Source organism: Orbicella faveolata, unplaced genomic scaffold, assembly GCF_042242905.1.
Source record: "Orbicella faveolata isolate gen_17 unplaced genomic scaffold, um_ofav_v1 contig_36, whole genome shotgun sequence".
NCBI classification, from domain to species: domain Eukaryota; kingdom Metazoa; phylum Cnidaria; class Anthozoa; order Scleractinia; family Merulinidae; genus Orbicella; species Orbicella faveolata.
The window spans coordinates 17569721-17589872 of record NW_028301565.1 but is presented as its reverse complement, the minus strand read 5'-3'; the positions used below and the strand labels follow the sequence as shown (position 1 = coordinate 17589872).

At 41.0% G+C, this 20152-nt stretch overlaps 3 protein-coding genes across 7 annotated transcripts in view; 2 read left to right on the top strand and 1 right to left on the bottom strand.

The window, feature by feature from the left end:
* Positions 1-320: 320 nt before the first annotated feature.
* LOC110052921 (uncharacterized) lies at positions 321-2599 on the top strand. Its single transcript, XM_089275211.1, has 2 exons — positions 321-487; positions 1778-2599. The coding sequence occupies exon 2, from the start codon at positions 1795-1797 to the stop codon at positions 2170-2172; it is 378 nt and encodes a 125-aa protein (XP_089131337.1). The 5' UTR covers positions 321-487; positions 1778-1794; the 3' UTR covers positions 2173-2599.
* Positions 2600-6293: 3694 nt separating this feature from the next.
* Positions 6294-14445, top strand: LOC110052770 (uncharacterized). Of its 2 annotated transcripts, none has more exons than XM_020758939.2 (6): positions 6294-6585; positions 8553-9012; positions 9532-9787; positions 10751-10863; positions 11834-12003; positions 12851-14445. In XM_020758939.2, exons 2-6 carry the CDS (start codon positions 8578-8580, stop codon positions 13545-13547), a joined length of 1671 nt encoding a protein of 556 aa, XP_020614598.2. In that variant the 5' UTR covers positions 6294-6585; positions 8553-8577; the 3' UTR covers positions 13548-14445. The 2 variants fall into 2 exon arrangements, with proteins under 2 accessions (XP_020614598.2, XP_020614597.2); XM_020758938.2 differs by lacking the exon at positions 6294-6585 and adding an exon at positions 6978-7142.
* The window catches only part of LOC110052893 (ubiquitin-like modifier-activating enzyme 6), a 32124-nt gene continuing 25699 nt past the window's right edge, over positions 13728-20152 (bottom strand). For all 4 annotated transcript variants that reach the window (XM_089275506.1, XM_089275508.1, XM_089275504.1 and 1 more), the window contains 9 exons: positions 19667-19736; positions 18694-18765; positions 18220-18343; positions 17277-17356; positions 16723-16836; positions 16052-16179; positions 15863-15950; positions 14931-15025; positions 13728-14730 (listed from right to left, as the gene is read on the bottom strand). In XM_089275506.1, coding sequence (XP_089131632.1) covers positions 14613-14730; positions 14931-15025; positions 15863-15950; positions 16052-16179; positions 16723-16836; positions 17277-17356; positions 18220-18343; positions 18694-18765; positions 19667-19736 — 889 coding nt within the window. In that variant the 3' untranslated portion in view covers positions 13728-14612. The remainder of the gene's footprint in view (positions 14731-14930; positions 15026-15862; positions 15951-16051; positions 16180-16722; positions 16837-17276; positions 17357-18219; positions 18344-18693; positions 18766-19666; positions 19737-20152) is intronic.

Below are 20152 nucleotides of genomic sequence, written 5' to 3'. Positions count from 1 at the left end.
AGTCATTTCTCGGGCGGCCAAGGTCCAGTGTGACCTCGAATAAGTCTGCCAAAAAGGAAAATTGTTTTTCGCGTAGTTCGAGCAAACTTGCCGCCAGAAATCTCTTCTTGTTCGTTTCTTTAAAGAGACGTTTTCCTGCATACGTGCTCGTTGAAGCAGACATGGAGTCATAAATGTCACAGAGTGTCAGACAAGAATCCAAGCTGTTATCGCTCTGACCCTATCTGTTACAAACCGATTGTTTTCTAACCTTGTAACACAGTATCTTACTGGGAGCTTCGTTTCATATAAAAAGGTGTTAAAAGCTTTGAAGTGCAGTATTTCAATGCAGCAGGCAGAACTGTACTAACCTCTTCCCTAGTGTTTCACCCAGCTAAAATTTCCCAGTCATCCCGAGGGTGTGTTAGAAAGAGAGAGCTCATTTGCACTCAGATAAATTGTCCGGGAAAAGCTGGGGATTTCATACGTGACAACAAGGAATTAAGAGGTATGTGCACGAAAACTTGCACAAGGCAGGTAGATACTTTTTCTATCGATACTGTGTTTTTGCTCATTTGAAACAGCTCGTTTAAAGCTTTCGCTGCGCAAAAATGGAAGTGGAGGTAAAGCGGCTCCACAGTGAATGAGTAACTATATGTGACTCCCATGAAGTGAAACTTGTGAAAGCAGATCGTAATTATAATTTCCTATTCCTCTTGCTGGTAGAAATATGTCATGTCACACCTGAGAGAACTTAGTGTCATGAGGAACAGACAAGCTTCCTTTGTACGAGATTAAGAAGTTCAAAAAGAAGGCATGAGACAAGTTTGCACTGCATGTTTAATGTTAAACTGCAGGTTTATTCCAATTATCGGTTAAGAATTGCAGTTAGCGTTGAACTGCCATACCTTAAGAATGTCCTCTCGAAAACAAGGCAATTCAAACAATTTCAGTTTTAAGATCATTTGATTAAGAATGGAGCGAAGGTCTACCGTGATAACCGAGGAGTCGAGAAAAACAAATCCAAATCAGTAGGCCTTTTGATTGAAGGACTATGATTCGATATTAAAAATCGCTATGATGGATGCGTTCAATTCTGGGAACTCTGACGCTAAAAGAAAACATTGTTCTACTTACGCAATAGCATTTTTTCCTCCTTTCGTCATCTGCCTGGTTAGGGGGAAAAAGAACACAACAAGTGTTTTCTTTTTCAATTTACGGTTACTGTACGTCGCCGTACGCGATTAACGCTTCTTAAAAAGTTTAAACAACTACAGTTTGCTAGAGTTCCGGAAAAAATAAGGAATAAGCATAAGTCCTATACCACTTTTTCCCACGTCTCAAGCTGAAATCATATATCTTTGGAGCTTTGACCGTTGACTCGAAAATTTCAGTGACGTACTTTGCAAAGTTGTCCTGCTGATTTCTTTAGCGGAAATTCGTCTTGATAATTCTCTTTGAAAGTAAAGGTGTACATGTTTTAAAAAATTTCGTGATCACGCTAATTATAAAGTAAAGTGAAACAGTAAGTCAGAATTCACACGAGATGACGCATGAATTGCCTCCTGCTAAACGGGCAGGGAAGGTCTCCATTGATTCAGTAATAACCTAATCGGTAATTAAGGTCAGTCTCAAGACTATCAAATATGCAATATTATCTGCTCTAAATATCGTATAGACTGGAGAATACCGGATCAATTAAGGCAGACGCTCGCGTAATGAGAAAAAAAAAAAAAAAAAAACACTGCCGCTAATTTCTGAGAAAAGAAACTTACGTTTCCTATCTTTCTCTCTTCAGTTCAGCACGGAGCAGACATGGTAATAAAGGTCGTTATGATCATCCTCCTCGCAGCAAACTTCGGGCACAACTTCCCTGTAACTAACAAGAAACTGCCTTCCACATATGATGACAAGGAGTGTCCTCCCGGATTCTTGCCCTGTATTTCAGAAAAAGACAGAGACGTTCCGGGTCCAGCCAGGGGGAGGAGTTCTCCAAGCCCAGCTTCTCCCAACACAACTACTGCAAATGCCACTGAGGCGACCGCTCCAACCCCATCTCGTGCCAGGAATCATGGCGTTACTGAAACGACAAGCAAGGTTCCTCCTGGGGAAAGCATGGAGGGGACATGGGACTCTAAAGAGGGCGAGCAGCAAGGAAGACACATATGTCCCCCTGGGATATGGGTTTGTTAAGCAGGCAAGAAAATACTCACAACGCCATCTCAAATTTGCCTTTCTGGAATTAAGTGCATTATTTTTGGCTTACTAAGGCAAACTGTGTGACTATGAGACAGAGACAGAGAAAATAAATTGACGGAGAGTTCAAACAGCACTTTATTTTGAGTGCAAGTATATCTGTTTATTCCAAGTAGCTTTAGAAAGACGCGCGACAAGGCAGAAAGCTTGTAAGTATGTCATGTGACAACAACAGAGTTCACCGAGTGCCAATTTTCTTCTCAGTTAACCTGTTATGTTTTCTCTATTTATTTATTTTGTTCGAGTGACTTTTGTTGGTAGTTATATTTAAGTTTATGTTATAATTGATGTTAGAAAGAAAAAAGTAGAAAAACCGAAACACACGCTAACAACTAGTATTGAGCATAAAATTTATTTGTTCAAACCTTGTATTTTGAACTTTAGTAAGACACATTGTTTTCTTTTCGAAAATCATGTTCAAAAAAGATTGCTGGATTATAGAAAAAGTACAGTGATGCATGGTTTCGTTTCGAAAAACGATAAGTAACAGATCATATGAGGATGGCTAATGCCCGGGGGGGGGGGACTCCCAAATAAAAAGGACGGGGGTGCTAGTCGGAAATTTTGAAAAGAACCTTTAAGAGGTACCAAAATCCTACTTTGTGGGCGTAGATTGAAATGTTTTTCACCCCTAAAAGGTACTAATTCTTTAACAACACATCTCTTGTCACATTTTTTTCGGCTCAATACCCTAAAACGTAACGTAAAAGCTCCCGCTGTGGAACTTTTGAGGCTGAACACTCTGAGAGGTAGCAAAACCGCTGTTTTACCTCCTATAAGGTACGACGAGCACCCCCGTCCATTTTAAATGGGAGTCCCCCCCGGGGGGACCGGCTAATGACGTAGACGATTGAAATAAAAAAAACTAACAACAACATGCACAATCATGGTTAGTGCACTCGTCTCCGGATTGAGCGGCCAGGGTTCGAGTCCTGGCCGGAGACGTTGTGTTGTGTTCTCACAGTGCCTCTCTCCACCCGGGTGTATATACGGGTACCGGCAAACTTAATGCTGGGGGTAACCTTGCGATGGACTAGCCTCCCATCCAGGGGGAGAGAAATACTCCTATATAGCCGCTTCATGCTACAGAAACCAGAGATAAACACCAGCCTTATGGGCCACTTGGCTCGTACACACACTTTACCTTTACCACTTCAGTACACTTCAAATTCGGCTCCATTTCTTTTGACATTGGCAAAACTTTCAGTTGCAATGATAAATGAACTGACCGATGCCGCCTGTATTATAAAGATAGTTCCTACTTCTTGGATGGTGAATCTCGTAAATTTATCCTTTCTTTCTTTTATCTCGTAACTCTAAATTTGTCAATGCATTGTTCGTAGTAACGTACGTTCATTTTAAGTGGGGCTGGATGTTTTCCAGCATATTTCGTCCCTTAAAGGGGTCTTTATTAGAGGGGGACGGATTTTTCGAGGGTGAGCGTTTAATCGAGGAAATGCGGTATTAATAAAGGGCCTCGAGAGAAAAAAACAATTCACACCGAGACGCAACTAAAGGAAACCACTAAGTGCTAAACGACGATTATAAGTAGGACTTAACTACGCAACTATAAGCCCCAGATCGTGACAGGTGCAGGAAATACCGGATTTGATGGTTTACCACCCGGGCCTAATAACAAGTTATTGTGCCGTTTTTTACGGTGACCGGAAGATCCGTTAATATAATCACCAGAAACATCACGCAAAAAAGGGGATTTGAGTTTCTTTGTTTAAAGCAGAACTCGTCAACACAGCTTCTAGACGCGAATATACGAAACTGAGACCACTCTATGACCAAAATGTTTTCTTGTTACCACTTTCTGTGTCTACTTCGTTCTCTAAGATTATGTTAGAATGAAATTATCTTTATCTGTCATCGCCACTCAAACACCGATTACCTTGTAAAAGACCTCAACAAGCACGCGACTGTCAGGAAAAAATGCGTTGGTGGATCGTTTCCTAAAATAAGATTTATTTCGTAATCTTGTTCAAAAGCACTTGTAAAGAGCGCGCACAGAGTTATTAAATAAAGTGGGGTATTATGCAGGAATCTCGTGCAGGGATAACACGCAAATGACTCGAAAGACATTGTTGTGAATGACTAAATTCTTTACATTATATAACATCCTGAAAGTTAAAGGTCCCTGTCTTCTCGAAAATTTCCACTGTCGAAGCGATGTGTCAACCTTCGCCGCCATATTTACCATCAGAGCCTCTCAGCATGACTAACTAAGTAACGGAATTCCGTAAAACACACAAGAACCAACGTAGAAAACAACATACAGTATCTATCTATCCGAAGCTCCCTAACATATGGAGTGTTTTGAAAAATAAAATATTTATAAGTTCAGTTCTTCGCTCATTATTCACCTTATGGTTTTCCAGTGGTGACCATATTTCTACTGTTTTGAGCCGGTCACTATGACCTTTTTGGATATCTTCTATGTTACTGCACGCCTCCTATGCAGACATTCTTTTAGCTCATCATACTCTTCTCCGTAGAAGGCTACATCTCTACACCAGAAGTAAAGGATACCTTACAGTTGTAAGAAATCCTAATTTGTTCCCCGACCAGCTTTGCCGCTCCTTTATGTCAAGTTTCGAAGGTAAAAACGACCCCGCGATAAAATTGGTTGTTCGTAAATTGGAAAAGTAGCGACCCTTCTGGAAACTCCTCCCCAAAGGTAGCGAAGGTAGCCCAGGCATTGCCTCTTACACAGAAGCACGTTGATCTCTTCTAGTTGAGCTTGCCAAGAGTGCACGACTACCGGTACCCCAAAACGCGTCTCCGTAAGCGGGTGTCCATACGGTCCATAAGATACATTACTTGCAAAAACGTTCGGACGATTTTAATTTGGCGCAATAAAAAGTGTTCGAAAATAGAACCGTCTGAAATTTGAGAGGGTCCGAAATATATTTACAGTTTACATTTTACATTTTTTACATTTTAAAACTTTCAAGTAGCTCCAAAGCGCAGGAGCGAACTCTGTTTGAGATAAGTTGCGGCTTGATAAAATATGTTACTTTTTCGTCGGTATATCTGTAAAACCTTGAGGGTGCAGTAGAACTATCATTTTCACATGTGTTGTTTCTGTAAGTCTGCCCTTCTGTACGGTTCGGAAACATGGAGATCGACGAAACTACTGACCAAGAAATTGCAAACCGTTATCAACAAGTGTTTAAGGAAGATCCTGAACATCCGCTGGCCAGAGGTCATTTCAAATGAAGAACTATGGGAAAGGACACAACAAATACGTATAGAAGAAAGCATTATGAGAAGAAAATGGAAATGGTCGGGCATACGCTACGGAAGCCTGAGAATAATATCACACGTTGCGCTCTCGAGTGGAACCCTCAGGGCTCTAGAAGAAGAGGTCGCCCAAAGCCATCCTGGAAGCGAAGTGTGATAGCTGAGCTCGCCAAGAATAAGTTCACGTGGATAGAGGCAAAGCGAACTGCCAGTAATAGAGTTAGGTGGAGATCCATGGTTGACGCCCTATGCTCCCCTTTAGGAGCGAAGATGGCCTAATGTAATGTAATGTTTCCGGTAGTCTCATTCTTTGTATATTTCAGCAAAATGTCCGAATTTTTAGTCCGAAATCAGTCCGAAAATCCGTCCGAAATAAAACGCCCGAAATTTTTTGCAACAACGTCGTGAGAAACGTTCGGACTACCCTGGGTGCTAAAGATTTTTTCCTTCGTGCACGGCGCGATAGATCCTTCGGATCAGACACCAGAAACCGCGCATAAAAAGCCGCTGGGTACAGAGGGTAGGGCTAGATCGCGCGCCCTGGGCTAGATCGCGGTTTCGCCTGCCGTGAATATTGCCTCTCTTGCCAACGAAACCACTGACCACACAGGTCACTAGAGTTCATTATCAGGCACAGTGATCTTTTAAATTACGTTGCAAACAGTCACTTCCTTCATAATCATGGTTCGTTGAGGAAGCTAGGAAAAAAAAATACGCGGTAAAGAATAAAAATAATAACAATACGATCTGGAAGGTCTATTGATTGACGGGTAAACGGTTTCTTCAGAAAGACAAAAGGAAGTCCACAGGGACGTCAATTTTGGGAACATTTCTTTGTTGTTTAATATCTTTTAATGTGAATAATATCGGGGTCTTTATGCAAATTTATCTCTTGTTGTAACACGCTGTATTTCGTCATTGTCATTCACTGTGGACAGAATACCGTGAATGTTTTGGTTTCTCTGTACGAACAAGGCGATATTTTGATATAGATCTCTACAATCTGGAACATTTTACAGAGCGTAATACCTCATAACATTCCCAATTAGGGAACACTTTGCAAAGAAACGGCGCAGTGTGAACTGAAGGACATATTTGGAAGTAAGTAACTACTTGTTTTCATGGTAGTTTTCTGATCTGTTGATGAGGATGCTGTTGACAGTTTGTAGGACCTTCTTTGTTGTCGTTTCTTAATATGTGTTGTCTCAATTGGCAAGACAACTCCACGATACGATTATTTATCAACCTGCGTTGCGTAGCGAGAAGATCATGTCGTATTTCTTAACTATCCCGACAAATCACACGAAGTCAAGGTCACAAAGCATTGATTTCTTCAGGTTTTGAGCCATTTTAAACACACAAAGCGAAATACTAGCATTGCACCTTTTCTAAAACCGATTCTTTTCAAAGTTTAATTTTGCTCGGTATGTTTACTTGTCCATTAGGAAAGGTGTACCAGTTTGCGATTGACGTTTCGTGTCAATTAGTAACTTACGTCATGCACTCTCTTTCCGGATGAGTTAGAAACATTTCGTTTGATCCCTGAGCGAACCACCTCAATCAGATAACCGGTATACGACTCTACAACAATTCATGAACAGAATTTAGTTCGACGTTGGAGCCGGTTAGAAAGATCACGATGAACTGTGCAGTCAAAGGTAACGTTGTTGACTCATGACGTGTTTCTTTCTTCAGAAATTTACTTGCGAAATTGACATTGTTGGTATCAGTTAGCTGTGAAATAGGTTTCTCGCGGAGTAACGGATTTCCATTCGCAGAAATGGTTTACTTTGATATTAGCTTGCAAAGTGAGTTTACATATAGGCAAGGTAACGTTTTCATACTCCAACATCGACAACTGGTCAGACAACTGGTCAATATGAGAATACTTCGGGTAGTTGAACATCAGCCACAATCATTAAATATATTGCAAATGAATCACTAATAAACACAAAGCGGAATGTTTCATCAAAGTGTTATGATTCTAGCGATCAAGTTTATCCATCAGGCGAGTTCAATCACGTTAAATGTCAGTCTAGGAAATATTTTATTCTTTACCTGTGAAACTGCACCATGAATGAATGATTTATCGTTCGTTTATTGCATAATTTAGCGATTTTATCGCCCTTGGAACGAATTCCTTTCCAGATTTAACGCTTTAAATTAGATTTAATTGGCATTGGTAGACGGAATCAACGCCAGAAATATCCGTGTTATGTTTATTTGACAGAAAATCCTTAATGTTGACATTTACAATGAACTGGTTACGATTTGCATTTTTTGTTGTTTTGATTGAAAATTAGAGTGATGCATGGAGATCGAATTGAAAGCTGTTTGCACCAAAAATGGGAATAGCGGAAATAAGAAAGGGAAATCTAATCGTCTTCGACAGCTTCCATGTTATCCGGCGCCTGTTTTAATATTATTTTAATTCATAATATTTTATTAGTATTTTTAAATTATTAGTTTTTAATTTATGCTCAGTCCGGGGCTCACCAGTTCCGGGGCTCAGTCCAACTGGCAGTTCATGTGCTCTGCATTTCGATTTGTTGGTGAATCAATTTGTTGGTACTGTTCAGTTGTGATCGGAGCAAACATGGTACGATTAAACATACTACGTTAAAAAACCTGGAATGCGATGTCCCATAGGATAAGTTCCGAAAAAATACGATCTTAGAACATTCGCGGGCCTTTATAAACTCAAGATATCGGGTAAAGATTTTTTTTCATCAAAGCTAATGACTCTAGAAACAAACGCCAGAGATCAATTAATTCTTTTTTTTTTTCAGTTGCCAGCGATCAATTATTTTTTTCGTTGATATGGAGTCTTCCACTTTGATGTGGAGTCATTCACTTTCGATCTATTCCAGAAATAATATTTTACGGACATGAATTTATTTGATTCCCATATAAACACTGTATGATTTACAACATGTGACCATATCACTCACGATCTCCTAAAAAGCGCATTTCTAAGCACAAGGTCCCCAAATCAGGGATGTTACTTTCAGTTTTTGCTACCTTTTGACTTCAGCATTTTCTAATCTCGGTTCGTTATTTGTCTGCAGGAACTAGGTTCACCTCCTTGCAGTCATGTTTCGATTCTTGTTCGCTAGGAGAGGAAAAGGAAACATCTCACCGCCTGTAAAAACACAGCGCAACCCTCAGCTGGCGACAGAAAACATAGACATGCCAACTACAAGAACATTCGACATCTTAAGACCTGTTATTCTTGTATCTGCAGCCTTGTCAGGCTACACGCACCCAAGGTATCGAATTCTAGGGATTGTTGGAGGGTTTGTATGGCTCACTATGCTCCTCGCTCATGGGACATTGGACTTTTTAGCGGCAAGACAAGTCTATACCTATGGATGGGCCTCAGTGTCGTTAAGTCTCGTTCTTCTGTGCTTTGTGTGCACGATTTTTACCAACAAAAGAATGTTACCGTGGCTGGAGAAGGGTATGTCGAAGCTGGAAGATGAGCAAAGGTATCCGAAAACGTTGGAAAGATGCGCGAAAGTTTTCAAGGTAAGGGAATGAAGTTTTCTCAGAGTTGAATGACTCAGTTGGTTGGAACCACTACGGAAATGTACTTTTATCAAGTGCCTCACGCACGAAGTCGGAGAAGGCAGCATTTTCAAAATGGTTTTCAGTTTTGGATTGTCAAAAACTAAGCACCAAGTACTCCCCTTTCCTTCAAATGGCGTAATCTTTCACCCAACGGGGCGACACGATGTTATCTCACTTTCTTCCCGCTGTTGCATCTCGTCTACACCAACCCCCTACACTCTCTACATCCTCCTAAACTCTTTCCACTCTCCTCTTCGTGACCTCCACCTTATTCTTAGCCTGAAATGTCAGTCATGTCCTGCCCTTAGCCTAATCCTCTTCTTTGCTTTCACCACTTTTGTTGTTTTTTCATTTAACTGCAAGATGATATTTCAAGTTCTTAGCAAGCACCCGGCCATTGTACATCGGCCGTAATACTGTCCCTTAAAGTGACAAACAATTGTAATAGGTTGACAATCTGCTTGATTTTCTCAACAGTGGATACCACTTTTTACTGTGACGTTTGGTTTAATTTGCGGCGCGGGTATCTATGTCTGCCTTCACTTTGATAAGACACTAGACGTGAAGATCAACCTCAGCAGGGATAAATCTGAGATCCCGGATTACGCGCTGGTCATACTAAAAGCGGTTCGCTTCGTAGCAGGTTGTTACGTCATGGCAACCCTGGCCCTATTCTGGAGTGTCGCGGTGTGTGTTATGTACATAACTGGTTATTCCATGATAGAGTTCCACAGTAAGTACCTTCCATAACTGTACATATATCTTCTGCTAAGAGAAAATGTTGCTGAACGATGCATGTTTCATACGCGTTAGCTCTCTTTTCCAACCTCACTGAGGTCGAGGCAACAGAAGCAATCTGACAGTGCTTTCCTAGGCTCGGCTTAAAGTGAAGATACACGAGGTAGATTAAAAACCTTCTGAGCGGGCCTGTACCGTTACCCACTAAAAACGTTTGTTCGTTGCCTCAGGGTTGCCGCCCTGTAGCAACGTTTTATAGGGTGTCTGGAAAACCCGAATAGCGAAGAGCGAATAGTCGCGAATAGTGAACAGCGAATAGTCCCGAATAGCGAATAGCGAATAGTACGAATAGTCTCGAATAGTGCGAATCGTGGCGCACAGTCTCGAATAGTGACAAATAGTGGCAAATCAGTGGCAAATCGTAGCAAATAGGGTACCCAGTATCTGGCAGTCAACCTCGCAGCAACGTAGAACGGGATTTTCCCGCTAAAAAGCACAGACGCTTATCAGGACAAAGGGTGTTTCTAAACGTAATTTCTTCTGTTTTAACCGCTCCAAAAGCGCAAATACGTCTTTATTAGGTTATCCTTGTGTTTTCTGTTTTCTTAATGTCGGCGATGGACAGCCCGAGCCTGAGTCCGGAGAAGAAAAGGTAATAAATTCACTGAAATTCTGTTGCTTATTTGAATAATTAATTAACGCAGGATATTAGACCTAAAGCGGTGACTATTAACGACTATTCGTCACTATTCGCCACTTTTCGCGACTGTGCGCCACTATTCGCGCTATTCGAGACTATCCGCACCATTCGGGACTATTCGCGACTATTCGCTATTCGCGACTATTCGCTATTCGGGTTTTCCAAACACCCCGTTTTACAGATGGAAGTTAGTATATCTCTGCTGTTATTGAATTCCTTAGTTAGTCTTGCGTTCATGACGGTGGTGTCTTTTTTCAGATGAGATAACGTCGCACTTGATCAACAGAGACTCACCAATCACGTTCAGACAAGGTGTGGTGTCATTCTCAGAGAGAGGAAAATTTGTGAAAAAGTCTGCGTCTGCATGCAGGGTAAGGCAAATCTGATCCTAACATTTAATAAATGACAAATTAATCAATGATTGATTGACTGATTGAGCGCCCATTTAGTAAGTGAATAAGCGAATGATGTAGCATTGAAGCTAAGATCTCAATAGGCCATTTTCGAGTTATCGTTTACCTCTGTTTCAAAACGAGTCCGTGCAAAACTGTCCATATGAAAATGAGCTTGATGCAGATGAAAATGGAGGTGCCGGTGAAACACATTTTCATTTGTATGGTTTCGCACGAAGACTCGGTTTCACACAGAGGTAAGGGGAAACTCGGAAATAGCCCATTTCTCTCGCTTCCTGCCCCAAACAGACCAAACAGATATTCTTGTAGTCAATTCATTTCAGTCAAGCAGGTTTTACCGTAATTGCCACTAGTGAACGACATAGTCACGTCTATAAGATGGATAGCAAATGACGCAAGGTTTGAATACGAGAAATTATGTCCCTTCACTGATACATTACCCTGAATGCAACTCGTTTCTGCGGCGTAGAGTTTTGCCTTTCAGGTAATCAGTACTCTTTGTTATGATGGAAATATTGTTTATAGCTTTCCAAAAGCTTTTGGTTGAAACCTGAGTATGTGACTATTTTGAGTAAAAGCTTTGAGCAGAAATCCAGTGATACTGCTTATTATGTTGTTTAGAGTGGTTCAACCAGAGAGTTTGACCGCTACGAGATAGATTAGCTGTTCTCTCATGTGGCACATACAAGGTGGTACGATGTGTTAATTTTAGCCCCGCAAGCTTGTCCAAATAGACACCTTACAAAAAAAACACATATAATGTAGTTCCGTGTTTCTACCTAGTGTGGAAAATAATCGAGCACTGTGTTCCTTTTGTGCTGTCTCTTTGCAAAATGAACTTTGGAAAATTGTTTTCATTTTACAACTTCAACAGTTTTGTTTAACGAAAAAGACTGCTGTCTTCACCGTTTTTGTTTTCAACCTACAGGTTACCCTGGCAGTTCTTTTGGTGTACAGCATCGCTTCCCTTGCAGTGAATGCATTTCTGTTTTTGTACAAGGAGCGGCATAAAGTGTTCGCGATTTACGCATTGGTTCCCAGTATCGCAGCTGTCTACCCACTATGCATGGCTGCTTGGGTCACAAAGCAGTACTCGTGGTAAGGAGAAAGTCATCCCATCTTACTTATGCCTTTACATAGTAGTTTGTGTCTTGAAATCAGGGCTGAAATCCTAAACTTGGTACTAAACTGACTGGTAATGCAGGGTTGCCACAGGCCAGGGAATGGTCAGAGAAAAAAAAATTATTTCAGGCCAGGGAAAAGTCGGGGGATTTTATTTTGAGTCAGGGAACACTGATATTGTAACACTGCTGATTTAATACCATTGAAGGCTAGAAGAAACATTTCGGGTCACGTGTGATCTCAAGGCGAAAACTGTTGAAAGGTATAAAGGACGGCAGGACTACTATATCTGAAATTTCGTATTTATTTGGCCAGGGAAAATGTTTTGTTATCAGGGGAATCAAAGGGAATAGTCAGAGTGTTTTGAAAAGTGATGCCTATGGCAACCACCAAGTTGTAGACTTCACCCTTCCTTTGCGTTCGTTTAGCAAGTTACATTTGGACGGAACGAGACAGGAATATCAGGCGCCATAAGCTGACAAAATAATACACAAGTGCACGCTCAGTATCGAGTTATGGATTTGCGCGCGTCTGTCATAAAGAACCTGCGCCTTGCTGTTTGTGTGTTACATTCGCTTTTTAACTGATGTGTATATTACATTTTAGCATCTCTAACAACAAGGTGTATTGACTCAGAGGGCACAAGATAACAAACAACTTAAACATAAGCCTCTCAGAAGGCTTAAAACTCGGAATAAAATCTTCGTGCGCGCGTTCATCAGAGAACACAGCATCTAATTGCAGTAAAGCAGGACATAGTTAAGATAACGCATTGTTTCACAGATACAATAATGAGATAAAATTTGTGTGGGAATTTTCTCAGGTACCTTGCGGTGGTAGTGAAAGCCTGGGCCGAGAGACCCGACAGCAGTTCTGAAGACGAAGAACCCGAGCGGCCGAGAAAGAACGAGAAGCAAACGAATCAAAAGCGAGGACGAAGTCTGTGGAGAAGGGTTAACAGTGCAAAGAAAAGTTATCGTAAGGCGAGCCTCACTCCACTAAAGAAAACAAATTCCAATCCTTTGGCTTCACAGTCAGACAGTGAAGCTAAGTCTGGCGTGGAGGAAGTGTCAACGAAGAAGAGTTACGCCGGCGAATCCCACCTTCGTGCGCACGCCACTACAAGCGATCCGGAGTTCTCCGACTACGACAAACATCACGGACACGAGCCGGAAAATGACATGTCGGAAGACGACAAGCTTAGCGCAAAGGAGGCGGATAAGGATCATTCGGGAAACGAAACCCCGAAGAGATCCCGACGAGAAGTCATGGACATCGTTCTTCGTGGCGCTGCAAGGGCAGTCGGCAAGTTGAGACACAACGCAAAGAAACCCCGGTTTAACTTCGAGAAGTACATTTCTTATCTTCAGAACGTTCTGCCCAATATAGGGTTTGACATAATGGGAATCATCGTTACCTGGAACATGGTGTCGGCTATCATTTTTCTCGAGGTTTCTGTTTTGGCTCTTTTTGTGCAAGAGTCGATTTTTGGTAATTCAAAAGCCACAGTTGCGTTATAGAAATTCCAATGAATTCTGCACGGCATAGCGTGATTTGTGCTGTAGAATGGCCTCAGTGAAAGCACGGTCATCGTGTTTAAACACTAAACTTCCACGCGCAAATTTGATATTTAATATAGAGACACGATTTAGTGTTTCTTTGAGCACAGTACCTTTAGATTGTGAGAGGATAGTCATTCAAACGTTGACAATCACTTTATTCCATAGTTACATATAATTATGTTCAATTGTGATACTGGCCCAAATTTATCAGTTCGTGTAACCAGAAGAAAATCGCGCGAAACATTTGGACTCAGTTTCAGTTATAGTGTAAACAGATACACTTCGTGTATCTTAAATGATCAGTGCTAAATCTGCTAGCATGCCTTTTATGGTAAAGTGGGAGGTCTTACATATTCACTGGTATAGACAAGAGCACTGAAGTATATCAACTTTAAAAGGTTCGTCTTGCATGTAACTCAACAGATAGCTATAGAGAGTTTATAAACCACTAATTTCTCCCTAAATTCTCCCTTCAATGACGTTACATTACTAGCAAGATAGGTGAGGAGAATATTAAAATTCATCGACAAACAAAGCGATACTGTCTTGACGTATCATTGAATTTTCAATACTTACACAAGAAATATAGGAATCGGAAAGAGCAATGATTAGGACTCAAAATGTCAGAGGTACAAAAATATAACCCAGGATTTCAGGACCTTATGATACAAGAAAATACTTTATGTACTTGCAATTTCCAGCCATTTGTTAGCTGGAGTTTAATTTAGACTAAATTGATTACATTTAGGCTTTTTAAAAAAGACTTTGAATAGAATTATCATACTACATTTAAATATGGGGCAGATCAAGAGACTCAAAAGTCTTTCGAACAAATAAACGTAAAAATTTGAAAGTATTGCCATGCTTGACAATTAAGGTCCTATTCCCGTCCAATAAATGTACAACCAATGATGAGTTGGAGAGATATTTCGACCAGTCGTGGTTTAGGATCGTTAAAAAAGCCACCAGAGGTGCTCCCAAGAGGTTATAAGGCATTCATAGGACGTTTCTGAAGGGCCATCTTTAGGAACCAAAATAGTACCTTACAGGAGGCCCGGGTAGATCCTCGTCACCGTCACCCTCAAATGAAACGGTGAGGTCCACGTAGGCTTTGCCAGGAGCTTTTATTAGTTTGGTCATTCTGCGAGCAGTTTAGGAAAAGATGCATTAAGTACGTTAATAACCGGCACTGGACAAACCAAAATGATAAGGGCTTGTAATAATTTAGCGACACGACACAACAGGAAGCATATACCACGCATTACAACAAAGTGCAAGGAAGCTATACTCAGTCACTATCTTCAACATAAACGAGAATGAATGAAGAGAGAGGGGACTTACTTCTGTTCAAGGCGTTTCGAGTGCCCCGGCAGCAGAGGAACATACACAATTTTTACACCATGTACCACAATGGACACATCAAATCCGTACGTATCCTACAGAGGAGACAATAGCAGATGGAAATGGTTGACAAATACACTAATACTTCTGGGGCATTTCGCCAATACGTAAACTGAAAGGAGAATACTCAGAGCAGAGCTCTTTTCTTCATTTATTGTCGCCGTTTTGCGTTTTTACTGGTTTTCAGTGACGTTGTCAGTCTGACTACAAACATCCATGGTGTAGATCAGTCTTTCACGAGAACCCGTCTCTTTCAATTAGCCGGCACGCACCCTCTTGTTCCGAATCTTCACCCGGTCTTCTTCTTTTATAGAGGTAACCTCGATTTTTATTATGGGAATATTTTTTGTTTATAAATTTGAATAAATATGTATGCACGTATGTTCTCTCGCTCGCAGATACCGATAACCTTGCGTCGCAATGGATTCTATACATCAGATCCCAGTTGTTCGAAGGCTGGATAACGCTATCTACCTGATAAATCGCTATCTAGTGGAACCACGCTATCCACTGGTAAGTGATTTATCTGGTGGACCCGTTATCCAGCCTTCGAACAGCCGGGGCCTGGATGTTAAGAAGGCATCTGAAGCTTTTGCTCACGAAAATAACACATAAGACCACTAGCCAGGCTTGCACTGTTGACTAAAAGACCTAGCAATAATTTCTAGACCATACGAGTACTACAGTCGAACCCCTATTAAACGGCCACCCTCATTAGGCGGCCAGTAATCAAAGTCCAGATGAGGGCTTTTCTATTGTTTTTACCTCTTTTGAGCCGCCAGTCCCCTTTAAGCGGCCACTATCCACTTCCACAAGGGTGGCCGTTTAATTGGGGTAAACTGTATGCACATCCATAAAAGCTGCTTCCTCACCTTGAAATATTTCAAAAAGCTTTTCAGTTTATAATCTTGCGTACCCTTGACGACCCACTTGTCCCAGTTTGAGAAGGACAGGCCTTCCCTTTGGAATGAAATAAAACGAGAAGAGATCATCACTGTCATATAATCATGCATAACAAATATAAATATAATGGGAAATATCTCCTTAAATACTGGGCTGACCTGATTACTGTGACCTCAGGGGGGCCTGGTTCAGAGAAGATGACATATGGTAGTGCCAGGTTCATGAAGCAGTTTTTGAAGTCTTCAGCGGGACTCTTCATAACTACTTTGACCAGCTCGATAGCGACCTGAGACAGAGGCAATACACTCAGGTCTGTATTACTAAGCATCATGCAGTGATAAATGCTATCTTCTTTTCCCTGCATAGTATCGGGAAAACGCCCTCTTGCAGTACGTGGGAAGTTTGTCATATTTGGACCTACAATAGTTATGGGACGGCCTGAAGGTGGTGCTGGGATCTTATCACTCACCAGTTAAACTTTTGGCGATCTTCCAGCCGCTATGAGTTAAAATTTAAGCTCATTTTTAGCTATAAGTAAATTTTGCAGATCTCACATATCGGCAATCAGTTCAAAAACGCGCCACTTCTCATCTGACAGTTCAAATATTGACCAGTTATCAGTTAAATCCCATCCTAATCTCGAACCCAGATCTCCCACGTCAGCGTCAAACAGAGTGAGATCTACAAGAATAGCCCCATCCAGACACTCTTGTGTAGCTTTCTCTCTCTATACGTACATATATGAAGGCCTAGCTCTCATGAGTATCCTAGAGCTCAGTGTTACAACCTGGAAATCTCTTCCCGATTAGATTGAATCACTCCTACTTACCAAGCCGGCTACAGCAGCGGTAGTTGTAGCGATGGCTGGAACTATTTTACCCGCGATTTTCTTTGTTTTTAAGCGGTCAGCGGGTTCTATACTGTACATCGTCGCACGAAGGTTCTGAAACATATAAACATCGTGAAGAATGTTCAATCCGAAATCACACAAATACTTAAACTGCCAGCAATTAAAAAAATCTTCCAAAAAGGCAGGGAGGATAGAACTAGTAGCTGCTAGGTGACTAGGGACCTTTTCCATTCAACCGAAAATTCCTAAAATTTCGAAACAGGGACATATGGTACGGAAATTTCCCGGGAAAGTTTCCAGAAAATCCAATCCGGAAATTGTTGAATTTCCGACAAGCAAACCATTCAACCGAAAATACCGAAAATTTCACAAATTCCGGGAGGAAAGTCAAATCGAATGGAATTCTCTGTAAGAAATTTCCGAAAATTTCGGTGTACCTCGCATTCGTCACTGTAAATTTCCAGAAGTTCGTACCGGAACTTTTTAATCGAATGGAAAGCGTCATAAAAGAGTAAATAGTTATGATAACTAACCGAAGCCGAGGTGATGAAGTCGATGTGGCCATTGGAATCATCGTCCTTTTCAAATTCTTGAGGAAACATTGGCGATACATCTGAGAGCAGAAGTAAGGCAGTAATTAAACGCTGACAAAGTAATTTGGGAAATATCTCCTTAATCGATAGAAACTGACAACAAAGAACCGTAATAAAAACTGATGTCTGAGCGACTAATAGCGCCGCTCCCCTCTTCCTTGGAGATAACGGATTGTTGTGTGAAAGGGTCAGGGACGCTCGTCGTGTGGGTTACGAGTTTGAATTGCAAATTTTCTATCAGTGCGGCTGTTCAGGGCGGAAGGCCAATATTTTCAGCCGTCAAGGTATCGCTAAGGGTTGCACGCAAAGAAATGAAAACGCTGTCAAACTGTGTTTGGTGGTGCGCACCTATCAGGCATGAAAATGTTGTTAGAATAATATCATTTAAGTTTCAAGTAATGCTTTAGTCATACCCTTTGGTCTCCTTTAGCGGTCTACAATTCAAATCGCCGACACATAGACCCCCCCCCCCCCCCCTCCGCCCCGGTTAACAGCCGGCCTGAAACAAGTGATAGTCACAAAACGGTGCTTGCACACAGCGAAAAGGACTAAACACAGCAGCTCACATAGATGCTAGGCAAGCGTGTATATGGAGAAAATACAAGTGACAAGTGGGATATTCCATGGTATACCACGAGAGAGCGTTGTGTAACTATTTTATACCACGTCAAATACAGTGGTCAACACAATCAATGCGACATACGCGCGGCGCATGATGAAAAGGTTGCACGTAATACCATCGAATGTATAAGAGCTTTCCGGCATTCTGATTGGCTGTATTTTCAATGGCATGGTATAAAGAAACATATGTCTATCTCAGGCAGTAATACCACATCTCAGTTGCACGGATGGAGTGCCTTAGACAGTGCCTTGATTTACCTACCGTTGCTAGATTTTATTCCTTTTGCTATCAAGTCTTTAAGATCTGGTATTAACTTATTGACGTCATCAGCCGACAGATTAGATGACTCAGATTGTTTTGATGCCGTTTCGTCGGTTTCAATTTGCTACAAACAATAAAAAAATAAATAAAACAAATTAAAGCTTGTACACCTCTACACTCAAGGACCGAACGAAATCAGGGACCTTTGGCAATTCGTTAGTATGAACTATTAGAACCAAAATAAACTAAAAACGTGTGTGTTACTGTCCGCTTTCCACCAAAATTGCCTTGTTGCCTTGAAGAGAAAACAAATTTTCGGGCTTTCCTTGAGGCGAGATTTAACTCTGATGTACTAGCTCGAAAATCATTCTCACCAAGAAAAATTACCAAGAAAAATATGCTGAGGCTCAATAACAACTTTACTCAGGAGAATGTCTACAAAATGGTAAAATATTCCACTTGATGTTGCCTTACCTTTGAACTTGGCCTGAACTCTGGGACTTCGACATCCTGGAGTATTTCGATAATGCGACTGTCACTTAAATCCTGTTCAAAATAGAAATAACTGAGATGCGTAAAGTCATGTAAAAAACATCACAAGAAATTGGTGAAGATAGTTGCTGGGAGAGGAGTACAATCAAAATGCAATGTTGTGCAACGAAGTATTAATATTGTGCCTGCTAAAACGAAGATAATTACATGTAACATTGTGATGATTTAAATAATTTCCTTCTGAGTGTTATCCCCAGTAAGAAAACTGGCAGCCTGTCACTGTAAGACCTGCCAAGAGAGCTGGCTTTCCGGCCTGGAGAATAGGGCCCAAACAGAGCTACACGGAGAAAACATTTGTTTTTAACCCACTACTTCCGAACAATGCCACAGTCTTAAGTCTAAAATCTCATTCAAGCAAGTATTCGATTCGTTTTCAAACAAGATTCCATACAGCCTGCAAACACAGGCAGATTTCCGGATATTGTTTCGCGCCGCAAAAGCCGGAAATCCGTCTGTGTCCGTAGGCTAGATTCCATGTGGTTCCATACACAAGACAAAAATAAAAAAAAAATTATAATCTAAGTATAAATCTATCACGAAAGCCGTTAGCTGATTGGCTACGTTACTCACTATCTATTCTGTTGTAGATAGTGAGTAGCCTAGCAGTGTGCGCTTTTTAAAAAACTGGCGGCCGCTTCTTTGCGTTTTCGAACTGTCTGCGAGGAGGATTTCGATAAAGTTTTGAACGACTAGTAGACTTATACTAAAACAATTAGATTATTCGCTCTCGATTTCTATCGCGTGATAGTTGACCGGGGCGCTATCACGCGATAGAAATCTCGAGCTCATAATCTACCAATGTTTAATAGGATGAGTACCGGAATTGAATTCAGTATTACATTGTCCCTTAACATATACAAGCTCACTAGACAGCTGTGATACCATTTTAACAAACCTGTGTTGTGTACTTGACGCCACAAGTGTCAGCGTGAAGTTTACTGCTACTTTTTATGAAAAGCATATGTCTGAGGAGAGAAACAAACACAGAAAACTTAAGCTCATCATCAAAATTCTCCTAAGTATTTGTAGTACATTTCTTTGTGATTCACCTTAGGAGAATATAGGGTTCCACCAAGAGATGATAAGGTGCTTATTTCTTATGACATTATAGTATTAAGGAACTAAATAAGAAGCAAGAAAAAGTTAAAAGTCTAACCGCATTTTTCGCTCGGCTCTCGCCGTATTTGAAAGTCAGTCAAGCGAGTCATTCAAACTGACGCACATGGTTTGCATAATTGATGTAATCTCCTCATTTAAACTAACCCTTGAATGACACAAAGGAAATTTGTTCACACTAATGCCCAATTCACATCAACTAAACTAGTTGAGCTAAATCAGGTTGAGGTTTTTTCAATTTGTCCATTCCACTTTGCAGTCATTT

Coding starts and splice junctions, on each gene's coding strand:
- LOC110052770 (XM_020758939.2), top strand. CDS start 8,578: ATGTTTCGATTCTTGTTCGCTAGGAGAGGAAAAGGAAACATCTCACCG. Junction 10,864..11,833: donor AGTCTGCGTCTGCATGCAGG/GTAAGGCAAATC, acceptor TTCAACCTACAG/GTTACCCTGGCAGTTCTTTT. Junction 12,004..12,850: donor GTCACAAAGCAGTACTCGTG/GTAAGGAGAAAG, acceptor GAATTTTCTCAG/GTACCTTGCGGTGGTAGTGA.
- LOC110052921 (XM_089275211.1), top strand. CDS start 1,795: ATGGTAATAAAGGTCGTTATGATCATCCTCCTCGCAGCAAACTTCGGG.